Source organism: Hydra vulgaris, chromosome 03, assembly GCF_038396675.1.
Source record: "Hydra vulgaris chromosome 03, alternate assembly HydraT2T_AEP".
Lineage (NCBI taxonomy): Eukaryota > Metazoa > Cnidaria > Hydrozoa > Anthoathecata > Hydridae > Hydra > Hydra vulgaris.
In genome coordinates this window covers 30,304,904-30,329,126 of record NC_088922.1, presented here as the reverse complement: position 1 = coordinate 30,329,126, position 24,223 = coordinate 30,304,904, and the positions used below count along the sequence as shown (strand labels likewise).

At 30.7% G+C, this 24,223-nt stretch overlaps 1 protein-coding gene across 1 annotated transcript in view; it reads right to left on the bottom strand.

The window, feature by feature from the left end:
- LOC136078077 (isocitrate dehydrogenase [NAD] subunit beta, mitochondrial-like) overlaps nucleotides 1-24,223 on the bottom strand; it is a 60,459-nt gene that overhangs the window by 24,455 nt on the left and 11,781 nt on the right. Inside the window, exons 2-7 of the mRNA XM_065792914.1 lie at nucleotides 23,131-23,223; nucleotides 22,933-23,021; nucleotides 9,053-9,094; nucleotides 4,863-4,942; nucleotides 3,849-3,912; nucleotides 3,698-3,760 (exon numbers count right to left, since the gene is read on the bottom strand). Of these exons, the coding sequence (XP_065648986.1) occupies nucleotides 3,698-3,760; nucleotides 3,849-3,912; nucleotides 4,863-4,942; nucleotides 9,053-9,094; nucleotides 22,933-23,021; nucleotides 23,131-23,223 (431 nt within the window). The remainder of the gene's footprint in view (nucleotides 1-3,697; nucleotides 3,761-3,848; nucleotides 3,913-4,862; nucleotides 4,943-9,052; nucleotides 9,095-22,932; nucleotides 23,022-23,130; nucleotides 23,224-24,223) is intronic.

Sequence of the window (24,223 nt, the reverse complement as noted above, 5' to 3'; positions counted from 1 at the left end):
GAGCATCATTAGAAGAACCAGCCCAAATACGACAACAGTATTCCATACAGGGACGAATGAGAGATTTGTAAAGAATGGAATCAGGAGTAAGAAAATGGCGAGCACAATAAAGAGAAGCAAAATTAGCGGATGCTAATTTAGCAATTGATTATATACATGATTTCCATGAAAGGTTAGTAGTAAACGATAATTCAAGAAGATATAAAGAAGAGGACTCAGTATTGCTATATTTGTTGGAGTAAAAATATACAAGCCACTGTGAGCCCCAATCTGCTACAGAAGTGAGATCAAATTCAAGATCAGCTGCCTGTTCTAACCAATCAAAAAGAGAAGACTTTTTGTCAAGATACTCTTATCTTGACAAAAAGTTGAGTCATCAGCAAAGAATTACTTTAGATGTAAGGTTGTCAGGAAGATTATTAATGTAGATAAGAAACTAAAACGGGACCAAGGATAGAACCTTGATTAGCAAGTCAACCATAGCGCGAGAGGCAAGTCAACCATAGAGCGAGAGGATGAAAAACCCTATTGATTGTCTGACAATAAGTAATTTGACTCAAGATGGGATGTGAAAAATTTGTTGATCAAAGACTTAAAGACCTTCCTTACAGCAGACTATTCAAGACTGTGACAGGAATGCTGTCTGGACCACAAGTCATAGAAGAGTTTAATTGAGATATGACTTTAGCAACAAAAACTGGAGTGATTTGAATTCTAACAGTGGGTTAACTGTTTAATTGAAATGAAAGGAAGAGAATGGCTATAAGATTCAAGAGTCAAATAAGAAGAAAAGCCTTATCCTTGGGAAAGGTTATAAGTCCAATGAATGAGAAATGGAATGTTAGACCTACTCTTGTCAATGATGCTGTTGAAGATTTTCTAAAAGTCTGTAGAGCCTAACTTCTGAGGTAAGATGTGAGATTTAGTGAATTGGGAATAAGAAGGAGCTAAGCATCAGACAGCACTTTTTTACATCAATTTCTTGCAATAGTAAATAGCTGTCTGTTTTTAATAGAGTTCTTTCAAAAGAGTTGTTCTTTTGAAAAAGGTGAAGAAAATGATTATGATTAGAAACAGCAGTTGCAGGTGAACACCATGGAGTAGAATGTGGTTTTGGAACCGACGAGAAGTAATAAAAGCTTCCATTCCTGCCTGAATCCAGGAGGTTACATAGGAGGCACATATATCAGCTGAGAGAAAAAAGACATCAACCCAAGGACTGTCACAAAGAAAATCACAAAAAAAATCCTAGTCAGCTTTAGGGTAGTAGTACATCCAAAAAAGAAGTATGAGATGAAATATTTATAGAGATCATTGCATGGTCAGAACCATCTAAGGGAGAAATGGGAGAAACAGAACACAAGCTAGGGTCAGAGACATAAATTAAGGAGTGACGGTAAATGATTAGGGTTGTCAGGAAAACGAGTCACAAAGTTAAATGTCTGAGTAAGAGATTGAGAAATGCAGAAGTTATAGGCTTTAGTGCCAGCAGGGTCAGTTGCGTTAGAGCCAAGCCATTCAGTCTGAAGAGCATTAAAGTCACCAATAACAACAATATTGATAGAGGTGTAAGGAGAGAGGGCTAAGCCAATTTAAATATAAAGTTAAACATAAGCACTATTTACTAGTGAAAAAAATTCAGATAAAATTAAAAATTAAAACTAAACTTTTAAATAAATAAAGTAAATAAATTAATGTAATTTTTTTAATTGTTACTCAATAATAAAAAATATAAAATCATTTTTAGTTGCAAAGCCACAATTAGAAATTTAACATATTTAAATCACTAATACAAATGTCAAAAAAAGAAAGAAATTTGTTTATATCAAGCTATTTTAAAAATGTAATTTAAATTTAATTATATAATATATAAAAAAATTTGAAACCAAATTAATAGCATTTATTTAACATTTAACTACCTTTGTGGTATTATCAATAACAAATAAAAAAAAAAAAAAAAAAAGTAAATACCTTTAAAAAAGTTAGTCTTTAAAAAAAGTTTATTAACAATGAGAACTTTATAACCCCAAATTGCATTAGGCTTCTGGTGGTAAATAGATATTTGTTCCTCAAATTCAGTGGGCTCAGATTCTAATTTACCTTTTGTTCTGAAATGTCATCAGTTTCCTGTCAGATTGGCTTTTCAATGTCAACTACATGTTGAATGTTCAAGAACTATTTAATAGTTTGTTTTTAAAAATTGATACACATCCCATTCAAGGTATAGTAGGTGAAAAATCATTTACAAGTAATGTTATATTTTCAAATGTTCTTAATTTATAGTCTTTAGATTTTTCATTTTAAAAATTCATAGCTCGCAATTACAAGTTGTATGTATGTTATGACTTTAGTTACTAATTGTACTTTTTATTTATTATTTATATTTTTATTTATCATTATACTTTTATTTATTTGAACATTATTTTATTGCATTAATCAACCAAATTAGTGAGAAACTCATGAATTGCATGATTTTTATAAAAACTAATATATAATTTAAAAAATTTTATAATAAATAATTTTCATAGGAACTAATATTGTTCCGAAAATTCCATATAAAATTTCAAAAGTTGGATAAGCAAAATAACATAACTTTTGAATGATTTAATAAATGATATAAAAACAATGTTTTATTTACATACTTACACCACATAATTTATTAAAAATTATTGTTTTATCATTAAACATTTTTTATAAAAAAATTTAACAAAGCTTGTTATTGAAAACCTAGTTTTTATTTTTTTGTCTGCTGTTAAAACTGATTTTAAAAAGTTATTAGTGTAAAGCTAGGTTGTAAAACTAACCAAGCAAGTGACTTGCAGTGTGTGTATAGCTAGATTGTTATACTTGCAAGCTATTTTTTTATAACTTAAACTTTATTAAAAAAAAAGTAATATGGTGTAGAGCAAAATTACCAACTTTTCTAGCCAAGCCGTGAACTTAACAGAGGTGTAACAGCATTTAGTGCCAAGAGGTGTTCTGATGTTTATCTAGGTTTTGCTGTCTAGCCTTTGATAATTATTCAGAAAACATATAATGTCTGTAAATATTTAGTGCTCTGTTAATATTTATTCTTCTTGTGAAATTGTAGTGGCGTTATTGTTTTAATGTTTTGCTTCAATATTACAGAGCCAAAATATTCAATTGAGTCAACTTTTAATGTGCCACTGTGCTATGTGTATATAATATTTGAGCAGTACAAGAGAAAATAGTAAATAAAGATTTTTAATAAGATCATTACTTTTTATCATTTTCTGTAATCTATTGAAAATGATTAAAAAATAATCAGGAGGTGTAAGCCAGACCTGCCATGACCCATATTATGGGTCTGGACAGCTAGTAAACAATTATATTATTAAACAATTAAATTTGAAATTGTTGTTACAGCATAACCTTAATAACATAATCATTATAATTTAAGTAAAAATTGTAGTATTGAACTGCAACTAATGAAATAACAACAACTATTTCAATGCAATGCCTAAAGTTTTTAAGGTTTTCTTCTAAAGATTTTAACTAACCATTAACTTGAGCTTAAGCAAATTTCTCGCTACCTATACTTAAATTTTTTTCACATTTCGATACCACTGAAAACAAAAAACAAAAGAATAGATTTTTAACTCTTTAAATGAGCTAAATTTATTTTTTCTACATATTTGTAGAAAATAGTTTAATTGCTAATTTAACAAAATCTAACCTAGTAGGTAAACCTGGCATTGATTTACAATGGACAATATTTGCAAAAAGGTCCAGCTTTAATCTAAATTAGAAATGTAATTTTCAAGTTACTTGGTCAACAATACAAATTTAAACAAATAAAAAAAAAATTTGTATAATAAAACTTATACTTTAATTGTTGATTTAATGATAAATGACGTTCTGCTCCAATACTAGTGGGAGTTGCTAAAATACCTAAATAATATAAAAAATGAATAATACAGTTAATTCCCAGTCAGTTGAACACCAGTTAACTTGAACTTTTATTATCTCAAACCGTTTAATTTAGTCCCTTGAAACTGTCTAATCATTTACTATTAAAATTCTCTGGTGGTCTCTGATAACTCAACCTTTATTAAGTGGAATAATTTTTTTCCCCTATCAGCAAATTTCTTCAGATAACTCAAACTTTTAAACTTCAGATAACTCAAAATGTTTGTATGTGAATTAAAGATACTGACATTATTGAAAATTCTTTTAAAAAAGAAGTCATTTCATATAAAACCTAAATAACTGTAGCCTAATATTTTTTTATTTTTTCGTTATATTTAGACCTGAATAAATCAGATCATTATCAGACATAAAATAATGCTATATTAAAACTGTTTAAAGTAAAATCATAATAAAACCCTTAAAAAACAATTATTTTATAGATAATGAACTTCTAAATAAAAGACTGCAAAAAAAGTTTAACAAAACAATGACTTTCTTATATTTGGTAATAAGATTGAGTCTAGCAGACCTTATAGATGCAATTTTATTACCAAATATAAGGAAATCATTGTGCTGCTAAACTTTTTTGAATGTTACCTTTTGAATACAATTGGTAACTTCTTTCATTGAAACATTAGTATAATGATGTAAATTTAATGTATATACTTTAGAATCAAATAAGGAAAAATCTCCTTGATTTTTCTTTATTTAATGCTAAAGTATATACATTAAATTTACTCGAACTAATATCTTATATCAGCCAAAGTTCGACTAAACAGGAATTAAATTTAGTCAAACATTTGTTAAGTCAAACCATTCTCCTTGGTCTCTTGGAGGTTTGAGTTATCTGGAATTAACTGTAGTATTATTTAAACAAATAACGCAATTATAACATAAATATATAAAATTAAAACCTAAAATCAACAACTCACCCTTTAACCCTACGCGTGTTCTTTTCATTGAATCTATCACAGTTTTTAAAGCAGTCTCTTCTCCATATGTTCCTATATCACTTAATTAATTATATAAAAAATTAAAAATTTATACACTAGAATATATGCATATATATATATATATATATATATATATATATATATATATATATATATATATATATATATATATATATATATATATATATATATATATATATATATATGGTAACAAGTAACCAAGTACAATCTGCTTCATGTCTTGCTGCCTTGCAGGATACGCCTTTTTAGGCAAAGGCTAGGAGATGCCAACTCCGAGAAACACCCCCTGCCATGGGGCTCTTGGTTGAGTAAAGGCTAGAGATGGTGTTTCGATAAAAATACTCATCTTGGGCAGATGTTAAATGCACCCAGCTACTGTCTTGTAGAAGGCCTCCTAGGCAAAGACTTGAGGGGCAAACAGATTCTGTTGACCAGCCTCGCACCCCTTCTTCATCATTAGGCTGGCGCAGATGTATTTTTAATACATTGTTTCCAGTTTAGGATGTTAAATGCTGGATCTTCTTGAAAGATTGCACTCTTTTTGATGTTATTTCTGATCATATTGAACAAGCCCTCTCTCTTTATCCATCAGCTAATATAGTTGTTGTCGGTGACTTTAATGCTCACCACTCTGAATGGGTTGGCTGTAGTGTCAGTGATTCTGCAGGCATTAAAGCCCACAACTTTTGCCTTTCTCAATCCCTAACTCAAATAGTCAACTTTCCAACTTGCTTTCCTGACAACCCGAATCATTTACCTTCTCTACTCGAATTATGTCTTGTTTCTGATCCTTGTTTCTGATCTCCACATTCCCCCTTAGGTACTTCTGATCATAGTTTAATCTCTTTAAAACTAACATCTCATTCTTCTTCATCACCTGATTCCCCCTATTATTGGTTCAATAATAGGGAGAATCAGGTGATGAAGAAGAATGAGATGTATACAACTACAGTAAAGCTGACTGGGATACTTTCCGTGATTTTCTTTGTGATGGCCCTTGGGTAGAAATCTTTTGTCTTCCTGTCGACAAATGTGCTTCTTACATAACTTCGTGGATTCAGGCTGGCATGGAAACTTTTGTTCCTTCTCGACAATTTCAGGTCAAGCCTTACTCTCCTCCATGGTTTTCCTCACACTGTGTTGCTGCGATTGCCAATCGAAACCGTTACTTTACATATTTATCAGCAAAACAATTCTCCAGAAAACAGACGCCTGTTTATTACTGCTAGAAACAATTGTAAAAAAGTTTTGTCTAACGCCAAAACCCGCTATTCTCAGGTCATGAAATCTCGCATTTCATCTCAAAAATTAGGCTCTCGTGACTTCTGGAGAATCTTTAATAATATCAATAATAAGGGCAAATCTTTAATTCCGCCTTTCTTGTATGGTTCAGACTTTGTCACCTCACCTAAAGACAAAGCATAATTGTTTGCTAAAAACTTTTCATCAAAATCATCTCTTGATTCCACTAGTTGCATTCTACCTGATATTGCCAACAAACAGGTTGATCCATTGCTTGACATTCATATCACTCCAGCTTCTGTATCTAAAGTGATTTCCTGCCTAGACTCTTCACTTACAGCTTGTGGCCCGGACAACATACCTGTTATTGTCTTGCAGAAGTGTTCTCCGGAGCTGTCGTCTATACTCTCAAAACTATTCAACAAGTGCTTATCAGAGTCTTGTTATCCAGCCTGCTGGAAAGCGGCATCTGTTATCCCTATCTTCAAAAATTCTGGAGAGCGATTTGATTCATCTAACTACCGTCCCATCAGTCGTCTTCCTATCATAAGCAAGGTTTTTGAGTCTTTAATTAACAAACACTTATTGAATCCTTCCTTTCCAATCGTAGTATGAAAGTTATCCTCGATTGATAACTCTTCTTCTTATTCTGTAACTTCAGGGGTTCCTCACAGTTCTATCCTTGGCCCTATACTCTTTTTAATTTACATTAACCATCTTCCAGATATTCTCACATCTAAGGTGGCATTGTTTGCTGATGATACTACCATTTATTCTTGTCGTGATAAGAAACCAATACTCTCTGATTGCTTGGAGGGGGCATTTGAGCTTGAAAAGAATCCTACTTCTGCTACAGCATGGGTTTTACAGTGGCTGGTGAACTTTAATTCAGATAAAACTCAATTTTTTTTCAGCCAATCGTTATCACAATAATTTAGATCTTCCTATATTTATGAACAGCGATGTACTCGATGAGTCATCTACTCTTCTTCTTCTAGGATTAACTCTTACTTCCAATCTTTCTTGGAAACCATATATCAAATCAGTTGCAAAATTAGCATCTGCTAAGGTTGCATCTCTTTATCGAGCTCGTCACTTTCTTACTTTCGATTCTATTCTCTATCTCTATAAATCTCAAATCCGGCCTTGTATGGAATACTGTTGTCATATCTGGGGCGGTTCTTCTAATGATGCCCTTTCTCTTTTAGACAAGGTGCAAAAACGCATTGTAAACATAGGACCTGCTCTTGCAGCCAACCTCCAACCATTGTCACATCGTCGTAATGTTGCTTCTCTTTCTCTTTTCTACAAATACTATGATGGGCACTGCTCTAAATAGCTAGCGTCTCTTGTGCCATCAACTAAAATTCATTCTCGTGTTACTCGTCATTTAATTAAGTGTCATTCGTTTTCTGTGACTGTTCCTAAGTGCTTCAAAAACGCTTATTCGTCTAGTTTTTTTCCTCAAACATCAGTTCTTTGGAATTCCCATCTTGCTTTACTGAATCATATAATTTGCAATCCTTTAAGTCGTCTGTCAATCATTATCTTGCTCTACAATCTTCATCTTTTTTCTTTCAGTAATTTCCAACTTTAATTAGTGGCTGCCTGCAGTCTTGTTGGAAGCGAAGATGTTTAAAAAATATATACATATATATATATATATATATATATATATATATATATATATATATATATATATATATATATAGATTATTCACCTCCCAAGGCCCGAAGGGGGCCGATACAGTCGAGGAGGCTACTCATTTTTTTGTGTTTTTTATTTTTTTTTTTAGTTATTATTCGTGGTGCAACCCTCTCTCAACTCTTTAACTCCGAAACACGAACCTTGCAGAGGTTCGTGTTTCGGAGTTAAAGGCCGCTGCGCGGAGAAACTAAGTTGATGTGAGTCTCCCTAAATAAGGATTTAGATAAAGCATGTAGCTTTTAAACACCCAATATCAAAACAATCCTGTTTTGATATTGGGTGTTTCAATTCTTTATCAATAAGTCTTGAAATCTCGATGTTATCAAAAAGTCGAATGTTTTCAAAAAGTCTGACATAACAAGAGCTTAGTTTAATTTGAACATTCGCAAAGTTGGACAAGATATATATAGCCCTTTAGAGTCCGAGTTAATGGGATCCTACTGTACTCTAAACATTACAAAGGAGCAGATTGGCCTACTGACAATGGGGCATGTTGGCCATAAAAAAAACTGGTCTTCAACAAATTGTTTTGTTGCTAAATAACTTGTTTTTATTTAAGATAATAATATTTAATGCTTTAAAATGTTTTGAAAATAAAAAACAAATTAGGTGTAAATAATAAGAATTAAATAAATAAGAATTTTATGCTTTTTTAGTATTTAGAGGGTTTCATACTAAGGTCCAACACATTTCAAATTTAACTTTTTATTTATTTTTTTAAATAAAAAAAATAAAAATAAAACATATACTTAATGAAAGAAAAAGAATTTGGTGAAAATTAAATTTATCCCTGTTTTATACCTCTGGGCCAACTTACTATTTTTTTCTATTTTTGAGGGTTGATAGTGTAAAGCTAATAATTTTTTCTTTTATCGCTAATAATTTTTTCTTTTATCACATTGTTGTAGCGCATAGTTTGATTAATTATGTCATTTATGAGGTGCAACTGTTACATCAGCAATGGTTAAGAATTCTAATTTTACTAACGGAAATTTTTTATGTTTTATTTGCTTTGTAGACATTAGAAAATATCAAAGTTTCAAATTTTAAAATAATTAAGCTTGGATTAAATAACTTTTAAACTTTGATTTTTTTCTAAATTCTTTGTAGTGAACCACTTTTAAATTAAAATAAAAAGTGGTTCACTACAAAGAATTTAGAAAAAAATCAAAATAAATTAATGAATAACAGTATTTACCTTGCATAAACTATATCCCAGTCCACCGGTACTCCAATGGAACTAATTTACAAAAGAAAGATATACAAATCATTATATCAATCAAATATATATTATACAAATATCATTATATCAATCATATATATTATATCAATATATATTATATAAATATCATTATATCAATCAAATATAATATTATACAAATCAAGATATACAAATCATAAGTTAAAAAAACAATGAAAAAAAAAATTAGTATATTTGATTAAAAACTATTTATATAAAGATTTTTATAGTGGTAAAAATATGTATGTTTAAGCTCTCCATAAATGTATGTCCCAAAAACCTAAGATTGTCAAAGTCTCAGGTTGCTTTGAAATATGGCATTCCAAAAAATACTCTGCCAACATGAATCAAAAATAAAAATGAAAATTTCGAATCTATGAAGATTTAAAGGAAATAGCATCACTTCTAAAAACAAAAACGAGAGAACTTGCTGAAAAGATTAGCATCAACGGATTTCAAGCATCTGATGGTTGGTTTGATCATCGGAAAAAACAGATGTTTCTTTCAAGATGGTAACTCTTGTACAGCTGATATGACCACATCATGGAAGGAAACAAATCTCCCAACAATTTTATCCAGGTATAAACTTGATGAAATTTATAGTGCAGATGAATTTAGATTATTTTTTCGTTTGTAAACAATAAGCCACTAAATCCGAGGCTTGTATAGGGAGAAAGCACATAAAAATTTTTCTTACTGGGATGGTCACAGCAAATGTAATAATAATCATTTTGCTGCTTCAAAAGAGTTAAAGGGACCCCAAAGTGCCGAGACAAGTTGTGTTTATTTTAAAGAGAATGATCAAAAAAAAATGTTTGGGCAGAATCTTTTTTAATAAAACAAAATAATAAATGTAAACCAACAAAAACAAACTTTGTTGTTTTACTCGAAGCTCACCGTCTCCACAGTAGCAATTCTCTCTGAGTCTTTAAAATATACGCTGCAACCTACAGACTTTATAATTTATTCAAGCGCGTTTAATTTCAAAGAGTTTTAGTAAATGACGTCATTGTAGAATTTTTTCGCGAGAGCGCGAGAACCAAATATAATTAAGATTTTTATATTACACTCTTAAATAAAATAAATATATAAAAAAGTCGTTGATCACCTTATTATATATTCTGAATCTTTTTTTTAATGTAAATAATGTAAACTTTTTTTATTTTGTCTAAGCCGTTTATTGTTACGACGTTTTTGTTCTCCTATTGAATTGACATTTTCAAAATTTTTTAATTTTTAATTAATAAATAATTTCGGTAAACGACATCATTTATTAGAGATAACAGCTGAATTCTATAATTTATAGTTAGAAAATATTACTAAGTATGTCAATTTAGTGGAAATAAATTTTGATGGATTTGCATATAAATATTAGGGTAATTTTGTATTTTGCATTTGGATTTTGATAACTAAATGGTTAAAATGCTGGCAACTCCATACCAATTCGAACCTCTTTAAAAAAAGACAAAAAAAACTTGTATGTATCAGCTATGAAAATTTGAATTTTTATATTGCTAAAACGTCAAAGTTAAGCCGTTTAAGTGTTGGTGCTGAACAATGGTGTAAATATAGATATTGTAAAACTATGCCAATTGAAGAAGAATGTCTTTGTTGCGTTAAAATAAAGGAAATAAATATTGTCTCAGGTTTTACAAATTAAGTAACATTCTTTAAATATAAACTGATGTGCGCAGTATTAATAATAGTAATAATAACAAACATTAACTTTTTTGAACATAAAATCTATGTAAAGTAAAAAAAAAATTTTTTTTAAAGATCATCAATGCATAACAAAGTATGAAAAAGACAGCTTTTTATTAATTAAAGCAATAAATAATGTTTATGGCAATAATTCAAGACAGATGGCGATTAAAATTGTTAATGTGTTGAAGCGCGTGTTAAAAAATATTTAATATTTCCTAATTTATATGTTGTATTTGGCAAGTATTTTGCATTTCTCTTATCAAAAAACTAGCAAAATTGACAATGAAAAGTTTTTTGTTAAACGATATTGATTTCAAAATTGACTCAAAATTGAGGTTTTTGAGAATATATGTAACCCGATGGAAAGTTTAGCAAATAAGGGGTCGTCCATAATGTATATACGCCTGTAAATCGACCCTTCCCCACCTCCCCTCCTTCCACATTTTTCTATAGTATTTTTTAGTCCATCTCCCTAAAACTATATATGCTTTTAACCTACCTAACCAATATTTTATGATATTTATTTTACATTAGTGTCTCCATACTTTTATAATTGACCCCCTGCCCTCCATCTCATATACGCTCTTTGCAGACCCCCTCTCCCCCACCCAAGCATATATACTTTATAAACATTCCCTAAATGCTGTTAAATTAAACTTTTATAAGGTTAAAAAAAACAAAATTTTTTTAACAGAACCTTTATACGGATAATAATAATTTAATAACAAATAACAATAAATATAATACAAAATTAATTTACAGCAATAAACAAGCTTAAAATTCTGAAATATTTTATTATTATTTTTAATGCGAACTTCGTAAAAATAACAAAAAAATAATAACTTGAAATAACTAAAAAAATTCTATAGTTAATGATTAAAAAATTTTTTATATAATGATAAGTAACTAAACAAATTCTTTAATAATCAATAATGAAAAAAAAAAAATCTATAACTTGCAAACAAAAAATCTTTTTAAATAACTTTCTTATCGAGATTCTACAATGATGTCATTTTCTAAAACTCTTTGGAATTAAACGCGCTTGAATAAATTAATAAGCCTGTAGATTGCGGCGTATATTTTAAAGACTCCGAGAGAATTGCTACTGTTGAGACGGTGAGCTTCGAGTAAAACAACAAAGTTTGTTTTTGTTGGTATATATTATTATTGTTTTATTCAAAAAAATTCTGCCCAAACATTTTTTTTTAATCATTCTCTTTAAAATAAATACAACTTGTCTCAGCACTTTGGGATCCCTTTAAGCACTTACCTTGCAGATACAGAAATCAAAATAAAAGCTGGATGGATAATGTACTGTTTGAAGAGTGGATACGGGAAATGGTCCAAAGGTCCGGGCATTATACGCAGTTTGAAAGTTTATCAAAGATCTTTGGTATTACAAAGACTGGTCATAGCTATCGAAAAAAAAAAAGATCTTCCTATTTTTTTAATTTTAGATTTTTTTTTTTTTTTTTTTTTTTTTTTTAAACATCTTCGCTTCCAACAAGCAGCCACTAATTAAAGTTGGAAGTTACTGGAAGAGAAAAGATGAAAATTGTAGAGCAAGATAACGATTGACAGACGATTTAAAAGATTGCAAATTATATGAATCAGGAAAGCAAGATGAAGGAAGCGAATTCCAAAGAACTGATGTTCGAGGAAAAAAACTAGACGAATAAGCGTTTTTGGAGCACTTAGGAACAGTCACAGAAAAAGAATGACACTTAATTGAATGAGCATCAGGGCATTATACGCAGTTTGAAAGTTTATCAAAGATCTTTGGTATTACAAAGACTGGTCATAGCTATCGAAAAAAGAAAAGATCTTCCTATTTTTTTAATTTTAGATTTTTTTTTTTTTTTTTTTTTTTTTTTAAACATCTTCGCTTCCAACAAGCAGCCACTAATTAAAGTTGGAAGTTACTGGAAGAGAAAAGATGAAAATTGTAGAGCAAGATGACGATTGACAGACGATTTAAAAGATTGCAAATTATATGAATCAGGAAAGCAAGATGAAGGAAGCGAATTCCAAAGAACTGATGTTCAAGGAAAAAAACTAGACGAATAAGCGTTTTTGGAGCACTTAGGAACAGTCACAGAAAAAGAATGACACTTAATTGAATGAGCATCAGGGCATTATACGCAGTTTGAAAGTTTATCAAAGATCTTTGGTATTACAAAGACTGGTCATAGCTATCGAAAAAAGTAAAGATCTTCCTATTTTTTTAATTTTAGATTTTTTTTTTTTTTTTTTTTTTTTTTAAACATATTCGCTTCCAACAAGCAGCCACTAATTAAAGTTGGAAGTTACTGGAAGTGAAAAGATGAAAATTTTTGAGCAAGATAACGATTTACATACGATTTAAAAGATTTCAAATTATATGAATCAGGAAAGCAAGATGAAGGAAGCGAATTCCAAAGAACTGATTTTCGAGGAAAAAAACTAGACGAATAAGCGTTTTTGGAGCACTTAGGAACAGTCACAGAAAAAGAATGACACTTAATTGAATGACGAGATAACACGAGAATGAATTTTAGTAGATGGCACAAGAGACGCTAGCTATTTAGAGCAGTGCCCATCATAGTATTTGTAGAAAAGAGAAAGAGAAGCAACATTACGACGATGTGATAATGGTTGGAGGTTGGCTGCAAAAGCAGGTCCAACTATGTTTACAATGCGTTTTTGCACCTTGTCTAAAAGAGAAAGGACATCATTAGAAGATCCGCCCCAGATATGGCAACAGTATTCCATACAAGGCCGGATTTGAGATTTATAGAGATAGAGAATAGAATCCAGAGTAAGAAAGTGGCGAGCTTGAAAAAGAGATGCAACCTTAGCAGATGCTAATTTTGCAACCGATTTGATATATGGTTTCCAAGAAAGATTGGAAGTAAGAGTTAATCCTAGAAGATGAAGAGTAGGTGACTCATCGAGTACATCACCGTTCATAAATATAGGAAGATCTAAATTATTGCGATAACGATTGGCTGAAAAAAATTGAGTTTTATTGAATTAAAGTTCACCAGCCACTGTGAGCCCCATGCTGTAGCAGAAGTGAGATCCTTTTCAAGCTCAAATGCCCCCTCCAGGCAATCAGAGGGTGTTGGTTTCTTATCACGACAAAAATAAATGGTAGTATCATCAGCAAACAATGCCACCTTAGATGTGAGAATATCTGGAAGATCGTTAATGTAAATTAAAAAGAGTATAGGGCCAAGGATAGAACCTTGAGGAACCCCTGAAGTTACAGAATAAGAAGAAGAGTGTTGTCCATCGAGGACAACTTTTATGCTACGATTGGAAAGGAAGGATTCAATGATCTTAAAGATGTTGCCAGGTACACCATAAGAGGAAAGCTTATGGAGAAGACCAGCATGCCAAACTTTATCAAACGCTTTTGAAATGTCAAGAGCGATGGCCTTAACCTCTCCACCTTCATCTAATGCACGATAAAACCTGTCAGTTATTACTGTTAGCAAACCAGCTGTAGAACGAGAAGATCGAAATCCATATTGATGGTCAGAAAGTAAGTTATTAGATTCAAGATGAGAAATTAAGTGTTTGTTAATTAAAGATTCAAAAACCTTGCTTATGATAGGAAGAAGACTTATGGGACGGTAGTTAGACAAATCAGATCGCTCCCCAGAATTTTTGAAGATAGGGATAATAGATGTGGCTTACCAGCAGGCTGGAAAACAAGACTCTGATAAGCACTTGTTGAATAGTTTTGAGAGTATAGACGACAGCTCTGGAGAACACTTCTGCAAGACAATAACAGGTATGTTGTCTGGGCCACAAGCTGTAGAAGAGTCTAGGCAGGAAATCACTTTAGATACAGATGCTGGAGTGATATAAATGTCAAGCAATGGATTAACCTGTTTGTTGGCAATATCAGGTAGAACGCCATTAGTGGAATCAAGAGATGATATTGATGAAAAGTTTTTAGCAAACAGTTCGGCTTTGTCTTTAGGTGAGGTGACAAAGTCTGAACCATACAAGAGAGGTGGAATTATAGATTTGCCCTTATTATTGATATTATTAAAGATTCTCCAGAAGTCACGAGAGCCTAATTATTGAGATGAGATACGAGATTTCATGACCTGAGAATAGTGGGTTTTGGTGTTAGACAAAACCTTTTTACAGTTGTTTCTAGCAGTAATAAACAGACGTCTGTTTTCTGGAGAATTGTTGAGCTGATAAATATGGAAGTAACGGTTTTGATTGGCAATCGCAGCAGCACAGTGTGAGGAAAACCATGGAGGAGAGTGAGGCTTGACCTGGAATCGTCGAGAGGGAATAAAAGATTCCATGCCAGCCTGAATCCACGAAACTTCTTACATAACTATGTAAGAAGCACATTTGTCGACAGGAAGTTGAAAGATTTCTACCCAAGGGCCATCACGAAGAAAATCACGGAAAGAATCCCAGTCAGCTTTACTGTAGTTGTAAGAGGTTCGATAATAGGGGGATTCAGGTGATGAAGAAGAATGAGATATTAGTTTTAAAGAGATCAAACTGTGATCAGAAGCACCTAAGGGTGAATGTGGAGAAACTGAGCACTGACTAGGATCAGAAACAAGACATAAGTCAAGTAGAGAAGGTAAATGATTAGGGTTGTCAGGAAAGCGAGTTGGAAAGTTGACTATTTGAGTTAGGGATTGAGAAAGGCAAAAGTTGTGGGCTTTAATGCCTGCAGAGTCACTGACATTAGAGCCAAGCCATTCAGAGTGGTGAGCATTAAAGTCACCGACAACAACTATATTAGCTGATGGATAAAGAGAGAGGGCTTGGTCAATATGATCAGAAATAACATCAAAAAGAGTGCAGTCTTGAGATGAAGGAGAGCGATATAGAACAAAGAGAAAGGCAATAGAGTGAAGTGGTGCTAAACGAAAGCACATGAAAGAATAGTCTGTGGATTCAAACCTAGTTTCACGACAAACAGGTGAATTCTTACGAATGTAAATGCCCAGGCCAAGCATGTGACTATTGGAGTCTTTACGAATCAGAGGAAGATAACCATCAACACTAAGATCACAAGATGAGACAGCTGAACTCAAATTAGTCTCACAAAGAGCAAGTAGGTCTGGTGAACTTTGCAAGAGATAAGACTTAACAGAAGAAAAGTTACTTCGAAGACCACGAATATTAGTGAATGATAGGTTTAGATAACTTGGTGATGATGATGGTTTTTTGTGTTTTATAGTTTTTGGTACTTTATTCATTTTTAAATTAGTTTGAAGAACTTGACTCAAAGCATAGATAGTACTCAGAACACCGTTTAATAGCCCAAGCAATTGCCTCATTACTACTAATAAACCCTAAGCCGTAACAAAGGGCTCCAAATGTGGCCTCCGCAATGCACACCAAAAGTACAAACAGGGACACCATCCATGCGCAACATGGCACTGTTAATACTTTGATATTTTTCAGCTGTTGATGGAATCAGCCTCTCTGAGAGCTACCACAGAGTTCGGGAAACCTGACTACCAGCCGGCTTCAGAACCATAAAACTGAGTTTTAGAGCTGTACCCTCATAAGGAGATAATAGAATGAGTTGCCTAGTCGTAAAAACAGTGACACAAGCAAACCCATGCATTGAGTCAAGAAGATCCAGCATTCAACATCCTAAACTGGAAAAAATGTATTAAAAATACATCTGCACCAGCCTAATAGATGAAGAAGGGGTGCAAGGCTGGTCAACAGATAGAATCTGTTTACTCCTTAAGTCTTTGCCTAGGAGGCCTTCTACAAGACAGTAGCTGGGTGCATTTAACATCTGCCCAAGATGAGTATTTTTATCGAGACACCATCTCTAGCCTTTACTCAACCAAGAGCCCCAAGGCAGGGGGTGTTTTATATCGGAGTTGGCATCTCCTAGCCTTTGCCTAAAAAGGCGTATCCTACAAGGCAGCAGGACATGAAGATGCAATGAAAATGCTTGATCTTGCATGACAAAAAGTGAAAACCCCCACCAGCATTAACTGTTTTGCAAAATCAGGAATTTTGGAAGATCAGCAGAAGCCCATTTGGATGAAGAGGATGACCCATTTAAAGAGCTTCAAAATCAGATAGAAAAAGTTGATAATTTTTACCCTCCAAGTACAACAGCTGAAGAGGTTATTGCTGCAGAAGAAAACTTAATGAGCATAGTACCTGTACCAACAGATTAACAGTTGATAGAAGAAGTAAAAAATGCAGCAAATGAATATGATGCTGATGATGAGAAAAATAATGATGATGACAATGCGATCAATCCAGTTTGCCCGAAAGTTACTGATATTCAGGAAGCACTGTAAGTTTTGCATTACTAAATCCCCTTCAGTCTTAGTGGTGAAGATTTTCAATCAATGCAGTCTTAATTATATTTGCTAAATGCAGTCTTAATTACATTTGATATAGATGTTTCTTCAAAACAAAGACAGAGTGAAATTAGAACATTTATTAATTTATAATGTATTTTTTTTGATTTGTATGTTTTTCGTTTTTTTTTTAATACATATAATAAAATTCATAAAAGTTTTATAAATATTTTATATAACTTCTTCTGTTTCATTAGCACAGAATTAATAAGAAATGTTTTTTTTCTGATTCTGAAAAGTTTTAATTAACAGACTTGTGTCCTTTTCAAAATGATGGTTTCAATTGCTAAAATAAATAGTTTAAAACAACTCTACTGGGCAGAGTTTTTTATTAAATTAAAAATGGAGATTAAATCAATATCATATAATTTTCTAAATTGGATTTTAAAAAACATTCAATTCAAAATAATAGATTAAATTAATAGATCGAAGGAAAAAAAAACAACTAAAAAAAGAAACACAAAGATGGCAAAAAAATTGCTTATAGTTAAAACTATGGAAGCTATGGAAAATAATGATAAAAAAAGAACTCCATCATAAAGCACATAATTTTTATATACATGTGTCATATAATAATGCATTATAAATAGCATGCACCAATAACCAATAACTATAAATATGCATCAATAACATTATAAATATTATGCATAAATAAACAATAAAAAAAAAGATACTTTAGGTGCTTTGAAAAGATTTAAAATATGAATGTTATAAAATTTTAGCATATGTATTATTAAACTACATCGTCATTTCAGACTACATTTTTGTTATTCAATTGTTGATCATAGACTACCTGTTATTTTACATGCTCATACATGATCATAGACTATATTATTTTGATTGTTGTCTTTTAAGTAACTTGTTTCTATCTAATCTTTTAAATTGGAAATAATTTGCAAATATTAATGGAAGCCATTAATATTTGCAAATTATTTCCAATTTAAAAGTAATAAGTGTAAATGGCTTCCAGTAGTAAGTAATAAGTTCTAGTATATATTAATGGCTTCCAGTAATATATTTCTACGATGTTTCTCAGACTTATGTTCTTGGTACTGTTTGGTTTCTGTTCTTTTGTACTTTGTTACCAAGGTCTAAAGAACTCTCTTTTCTCAACCCTGAAATCTCTACTCTATTCACTACTTGTAATTTCATTGATGAAAAAAATATCTTGCATATTAACAAATATACAGATACAATTTTTAATGTTAAAATATTTTGATTTAAAAGGTATAAGTCACTAGTTAAATGTTAAAATTATTTGCCTTAAAAAAAAAAAAAATCTATAAATTAGAATTAAAATAAACAAACTATCAGTTAGTAAGTGACCAGGGCCCCAGTCACTTACTAACTGTTAGTCACTTACTTAATGAGACTTTTTGCAAACCTGGCCCCACGGACCTGGCAAAATTATAAGATTTAGCAGGGGTTGATAGCCGGGGCTAGAAAAAAATTTGTAATACCTAATATATTATAATTTTATGCTTACATTTACTATTTAAATACTGGCATGCATTTATATATTTTTAAACTCTAATTTACTTCTAACAAGATTGCAAGCAACCACTATTAAGTTATGAGTTACTTTAAAATAGAGAACAAGTTAAAATACTAGGAAACATATAACTGAAGACTTGAAAAGTTGTAAGTTGTATAAAAAAGATAAACATGATGATGTAAGAGTTATAAGGTTTTTTTGATGTTCAAGGAAAAAAACTGAATTAATAAAAGTTTTTATAGCATGAAGGGACAGATACAGTAAAAAGATGCAACTTATTAAATAAAAAGCCAAGCAAGAATGAGTTTTGGTTCATCATTATAGAGATAATAGCTTGTTTGAGCATTGCCCATTATTGTATTTGTAGAAAAAAAAAGAAATATGACCTTACAACAATGGGAGAGTGGCTCAAGCTTGGCAGATAAAGCAGGTCTAATTACACTTACAATGTGCTTTTAGACTTTGTCTGAGAGTAAGAGGGTTATTATTTGTCAATATAGGAATGCCAACAATATTGCAATATTTTTTTGCAGTAAATAAATGAGTTTTGTTGTCTAACAAAATTGTGGATTTTAAAGCCTTCAAGCCTTCAGCTGTTACAGAAGAGATCAGATTAAAAATCTGCTGCTTGTTCTAAGCAATCAAAAAGTGAAGATTTTTTGTCAAGACAAGAGTATAAAATTGAGTTGTTGGCAAAAAGTATCACTTTAGATTTTATTAAGATTGTTATTGTAGATAAGAAATCATACAGGAGCAAATATAGAACCTTGCGGTACCCTTAAAGCTATTTAAAATAAAGAAGAGGGTAGGCCTTCAAGAATAACTTTACTACTGCAATTAGAAAGAAATAATTTAATAATCTCAAAACTTTTATATAAAGAAACTAATATCAGAGTGAAGACTAATACCATACTAGTACCGCGCTCAACTTGTTTCTCTGTGCAATGGCCTTGTTGGTCTTATTCGCGTTTCAGAGTTATAGAGTCGAGAGAGGGCTATAACCACAATTAAGTAGCTTCCTCATCAGTAGTGGCTTCCTTGGCCTTGGGAAGAAAGGGGGTGAATCAACATAAAAAAAAAATTTGTAGGATAGTTAGAAAGGTCAAAGTGTTTTCTAGAGTTTTGAAAAATTGGAACCACTTATTTAGTACTTTTTAAAAGTTTAAAAAAAATTGAAGAGTTCCGGAGAATGCTTTTTTATGACTATGATAGAAATCTTGTCTGGAGCACAAACTGTAGAAATGTTTAATTGAGAATTAACTTTGGCATTGGAAGCCTGAGTGATTTGGATGTTTAACAATGGGCTAATCTGTTTAACTGTCAGGATAAGTATGGCCATTATATTCAAGAGTCAAATTAGAGTAAGATTTCTTTGCAAATAACTCTGCTATATTCTGGGGAAACGTAAAAAGATCAGACCCATGAGTTAGAGATTAAACATATATGTTTACTATTTATTTAGATGCTGGCATACAATACCCTTTCATTTTTATATAAATTTTAGTATTTAAATAGTGCAGTATTTAAACAAAATGAAAAGGAAGGATTAAAAGACTTAAAGGTTTAAACAAATTTCCAGAAAAAATAAAAACAAAATTTGACTATTGAACAAAATTTAGTAAGTAATTGACTATTGAACAAAATTTAGTAAATAAAATTAAAACTTACATAAAATTAAAAGTAAATCAAGTTAAACCCAAGCATTCAACTTAAATAGTTTTAATTATTTCAAAAAATAAAAAATAAAAAAATTCAAAAATCATTTAATTCAAAATCAAATTTATTTTACTATAGTATATTAATTTATTTCATTTATAATTAATTATAATTATTATACAAATATAATTTAAAATAACTTGTTTCTGTTTCACATTTCATTTTCTGGTGCAAATTTTCAGAACATTATGAAATAAAGAAAAATATAAGGAACATCATGCAAAATACATGGAGAAAGTCTTGAAGAGTGTTCTTTTAACAAAACATTTTATTAGAATAAAATGTTGTTTTTTCATTCAAATGATAAGGACCACCCAAATATGCATCCAAAAAAAGATGTGTTATAGATGCTTTTCAATATTGAGAAATATTGAAAAAGGTTTAAACACTGAACACTAAAAATTGACCTTGGCCAGACAATTGCAATCTAAATGAATATGTTTGATTTAAAGCCAATAAAAAAAAATACAAAATAAATAAGCCAAATAATTATACCAATAAAGAAAGGAAAAAAAAAGAAAAAGATTAGCGGAAGACCATTAAATATCAGTGAAAAAATTAGACTCAACACATAGTATATAACATACAATCTAAACTTTTATCTCAATCAATATTAAACTACAGGTTACTAACTTCTTAAACTCTCATGTGTCTCGTGTGCATTTGCAATGATATTATGCTTAAAACAATTATTTTATAAAATTGTCTACTATCACTTATCATCAGTAAACTAATATCGAAAACAAAACGACCTAAATTCTCTCTTTCAGTTCCAAGTATTGAGTTAATTTCTTCAACCAATGTCATTGAAATGATAGAAAATATTCAAGAAATAGAGCAGCCGTGGCGCAGTGGTTAGAGTCCTGGCTCAAAACCCAGAGGTCGGAGGTTCGATGCCAGCTCTAGCTCAACAAGCGACATTGGTACAGAAGGAGGCGTGAACTTTTTGTTAAATGCTCTCCTACGGTGCTCTGTGATAAGACCATAAGGACTTCTGGGAGCACCTAAAATAACTACAAAAAACTAACAAAAAAGTATGCAAGCAAGGTAGATTTAAAATGATTTAAAGTTACTTTCTGTGGTAGATTGTTTAAAGTTAAAACTCTAAAAATTTTAAATAAGTAAACAACAATATGATTTTACACATATATAAATTACACAACATTTTAACCCTTATGTTTTACATCAACACCAAGAGCCTACAAAGAAAGTTCAGATGTATGTTTATGCACAATTCACTAAAGACAATTACAGCTAAAAAATTCACTAAAGACAATTACAGCTAAAAAATTCACTAAAGACAATTACAGCTAAAAAATTCACTAAAGACAATTACAGCTAAAAAATTCACTAAAGACAATTACAGCTAAAAAATTCACTAAAGACAATTACAGCTAAAAAATTCACTAAAGACAATTACAGCTAAAAAATTCACTAAAGACAATTACAGCTAAAAAATTCACTAAAGACAATTACAGCTAAAAAATTCACTAAAGACAATTACAGCTAAAAAATTCACTAAAGACAATTACAGCTAAAAAATTCACTAAAGACAATTACAGCTAAAAAATTCACTAAAGACAATTACAGCTAAAAAATTCACTAAAGACAATTACAGCTAAAAAATTCACTAAAGACAATTACAGCTAAAAAATTCACTAAAGACAATTACAGCTAAAAAATTCACTAAAGACAATTACAGCTAAAAAATTCACTAAAGACAATTACAGCTAAAAAATTCACTAAAGACAATTACAGCTAAAAAATTCACTAAAGACAATTACAGCTAAAAAATTCACTAAAGACAATTACAGCTAAAAAATTCACTAAAGACAATTACAGCTAAAAAATAACATGAGCAAAATATGTAGAGGAAGCATAAATTCGAAAATCAAAAATGAAAAAAAATATCTTTATTATCTTGAATATCTCCTCTGTGATTGCTCGCACTTGATTGGTCTTCTCTGATGGTCTCCAGTGAACATCTTCTCTGTGATTGCATGGGGCTCGCAAGTGGTTGGCCTTTTCTGATGGTTTCTAGTGATTACGTAGAGCTGTTGAACTTTAACTTACAATTTAGTTATTTTAAAACAAACATACTGGCTAAATTTCCAACTTTTTGTCTGAGATTATCTTATAACACATCTCCTGGAAACCTTTTTTGAATTTAACGGTAAAAATACAACTTCCAGTTTTCTCAATTTCTTGTTTAAATTATAACTTTATTTTATAGTATTTTACGAGGAGTATTGAATTTTTATCAAAACAAAGTGCACATTAGGTTGGTTCAAAAAACAAATTTTTTGAAAAATATCTATATGATAAAATAACACTGAATTTGAAAGTTTTTTGAATAAAAAAACCTGTTTTGTACAGAATTAAAGATTTTTGAATATAGTTTTTTTCGTTTTTTTTAAAAAAAAAAAACCTATTACATATATTACAATCTATGTTACTATAATAAAAGAGAACAGCTAAACAAAAATAATTACAAACTTAAAGGTGGTATAAAATAGAAACATAATTACAGACAAACATAAATATAGATTTACTGTTAATACCTAAACACATGTTTTACTGCTGCTGTTATTTCAGGACCAACACCATCACCTGGTATAAGAGTGACAGTCTTTCTTTCAGCTCCTTCAATCTCAAAAACAAATTTATATTCATTGAATATATTTATAATCAAAGACCTAACAAGATTGTTACAATGCTTTTTCAATAATAAAAACTGCATAAATTCTTTTCAAACTCACTGGATCATCAAATGAAGATATACTTCCAGCTGATGATGCATTTGAAGATATACTTCCAGCTGATGACGCATTTGATATCTGAGCAGTGACTAGCTATAAATAACACACTTAAAAATTAAAATTTTTATAAGGTGTATAATAAATTTTTATTCATTTCAAAAACTTATTTTAACTTTATTATGTGAGCAAATTTTTTTATTATAATAAACTTATTTTATATGATTATTTAATAACTATACTGGTGACTACTGGAGCCGTCCAGTAAGATAGTCATGGAAGTGGTGATTCTAAAAATAGATTGTAGACTATAGGGGTTTTAAAAATACAAAAGGATAGATATCCAGAAGTAGTGCAACTTGTTCCAAAATTATTGCTATTACAAAAAAAAAAAGGGGGCAAATATTGATCTCTATGAACAACTTATTTATAGTAGTAACTAGAGTTGGTAACGTGCTTATATGCTGGAATGATAATTTCTAGCATGAACAAAACCAAAAAAGGTGATAATTTAAAAATAAAACCCTGCACCAATGAGAACCTTGAATCACTGGCATGCATACAGAGCATGCGATATAAGCAGCGTACTAAGTCACTATACTAATGTGACATTAAGAGTACTGAGAAAAAAAAAATACTTAATAGCAGGAATGCGGAGTCCCAAAAAGTATTTGAAAGCCACAAAAAATTACTTCTTCCAGGTTTTTAGCATCTAGGAGTTCTAAAAATATAAAAAAGCTTATAGACTATTATTGGTAAAAAAATTTAAGACTTTTAGGTTTGAAGGACAATTTTTGAACCTGCATTCCTGCTTAATAGTATTATTAGTCATAAAACAAAAACTACAACAGGTAGTTTAAAATAATAATACCAAATACCACCAAGACACTAATGCAATAAGCAATTTGACTAAATACAGCGTTTATAACATAAGACTAATATCAATATTGCAAAGTAAATCTGGAGAAGCAGAGGTAAAAAAATGTTGGTGTCGTTATAGCCAAATGAGAATTAAGGAGTAGATATATGATACTTGCACAAACGTCACTTGTCAGGGGCAACAAATCTCACTGCCCCCATGATTTATGTATTATAA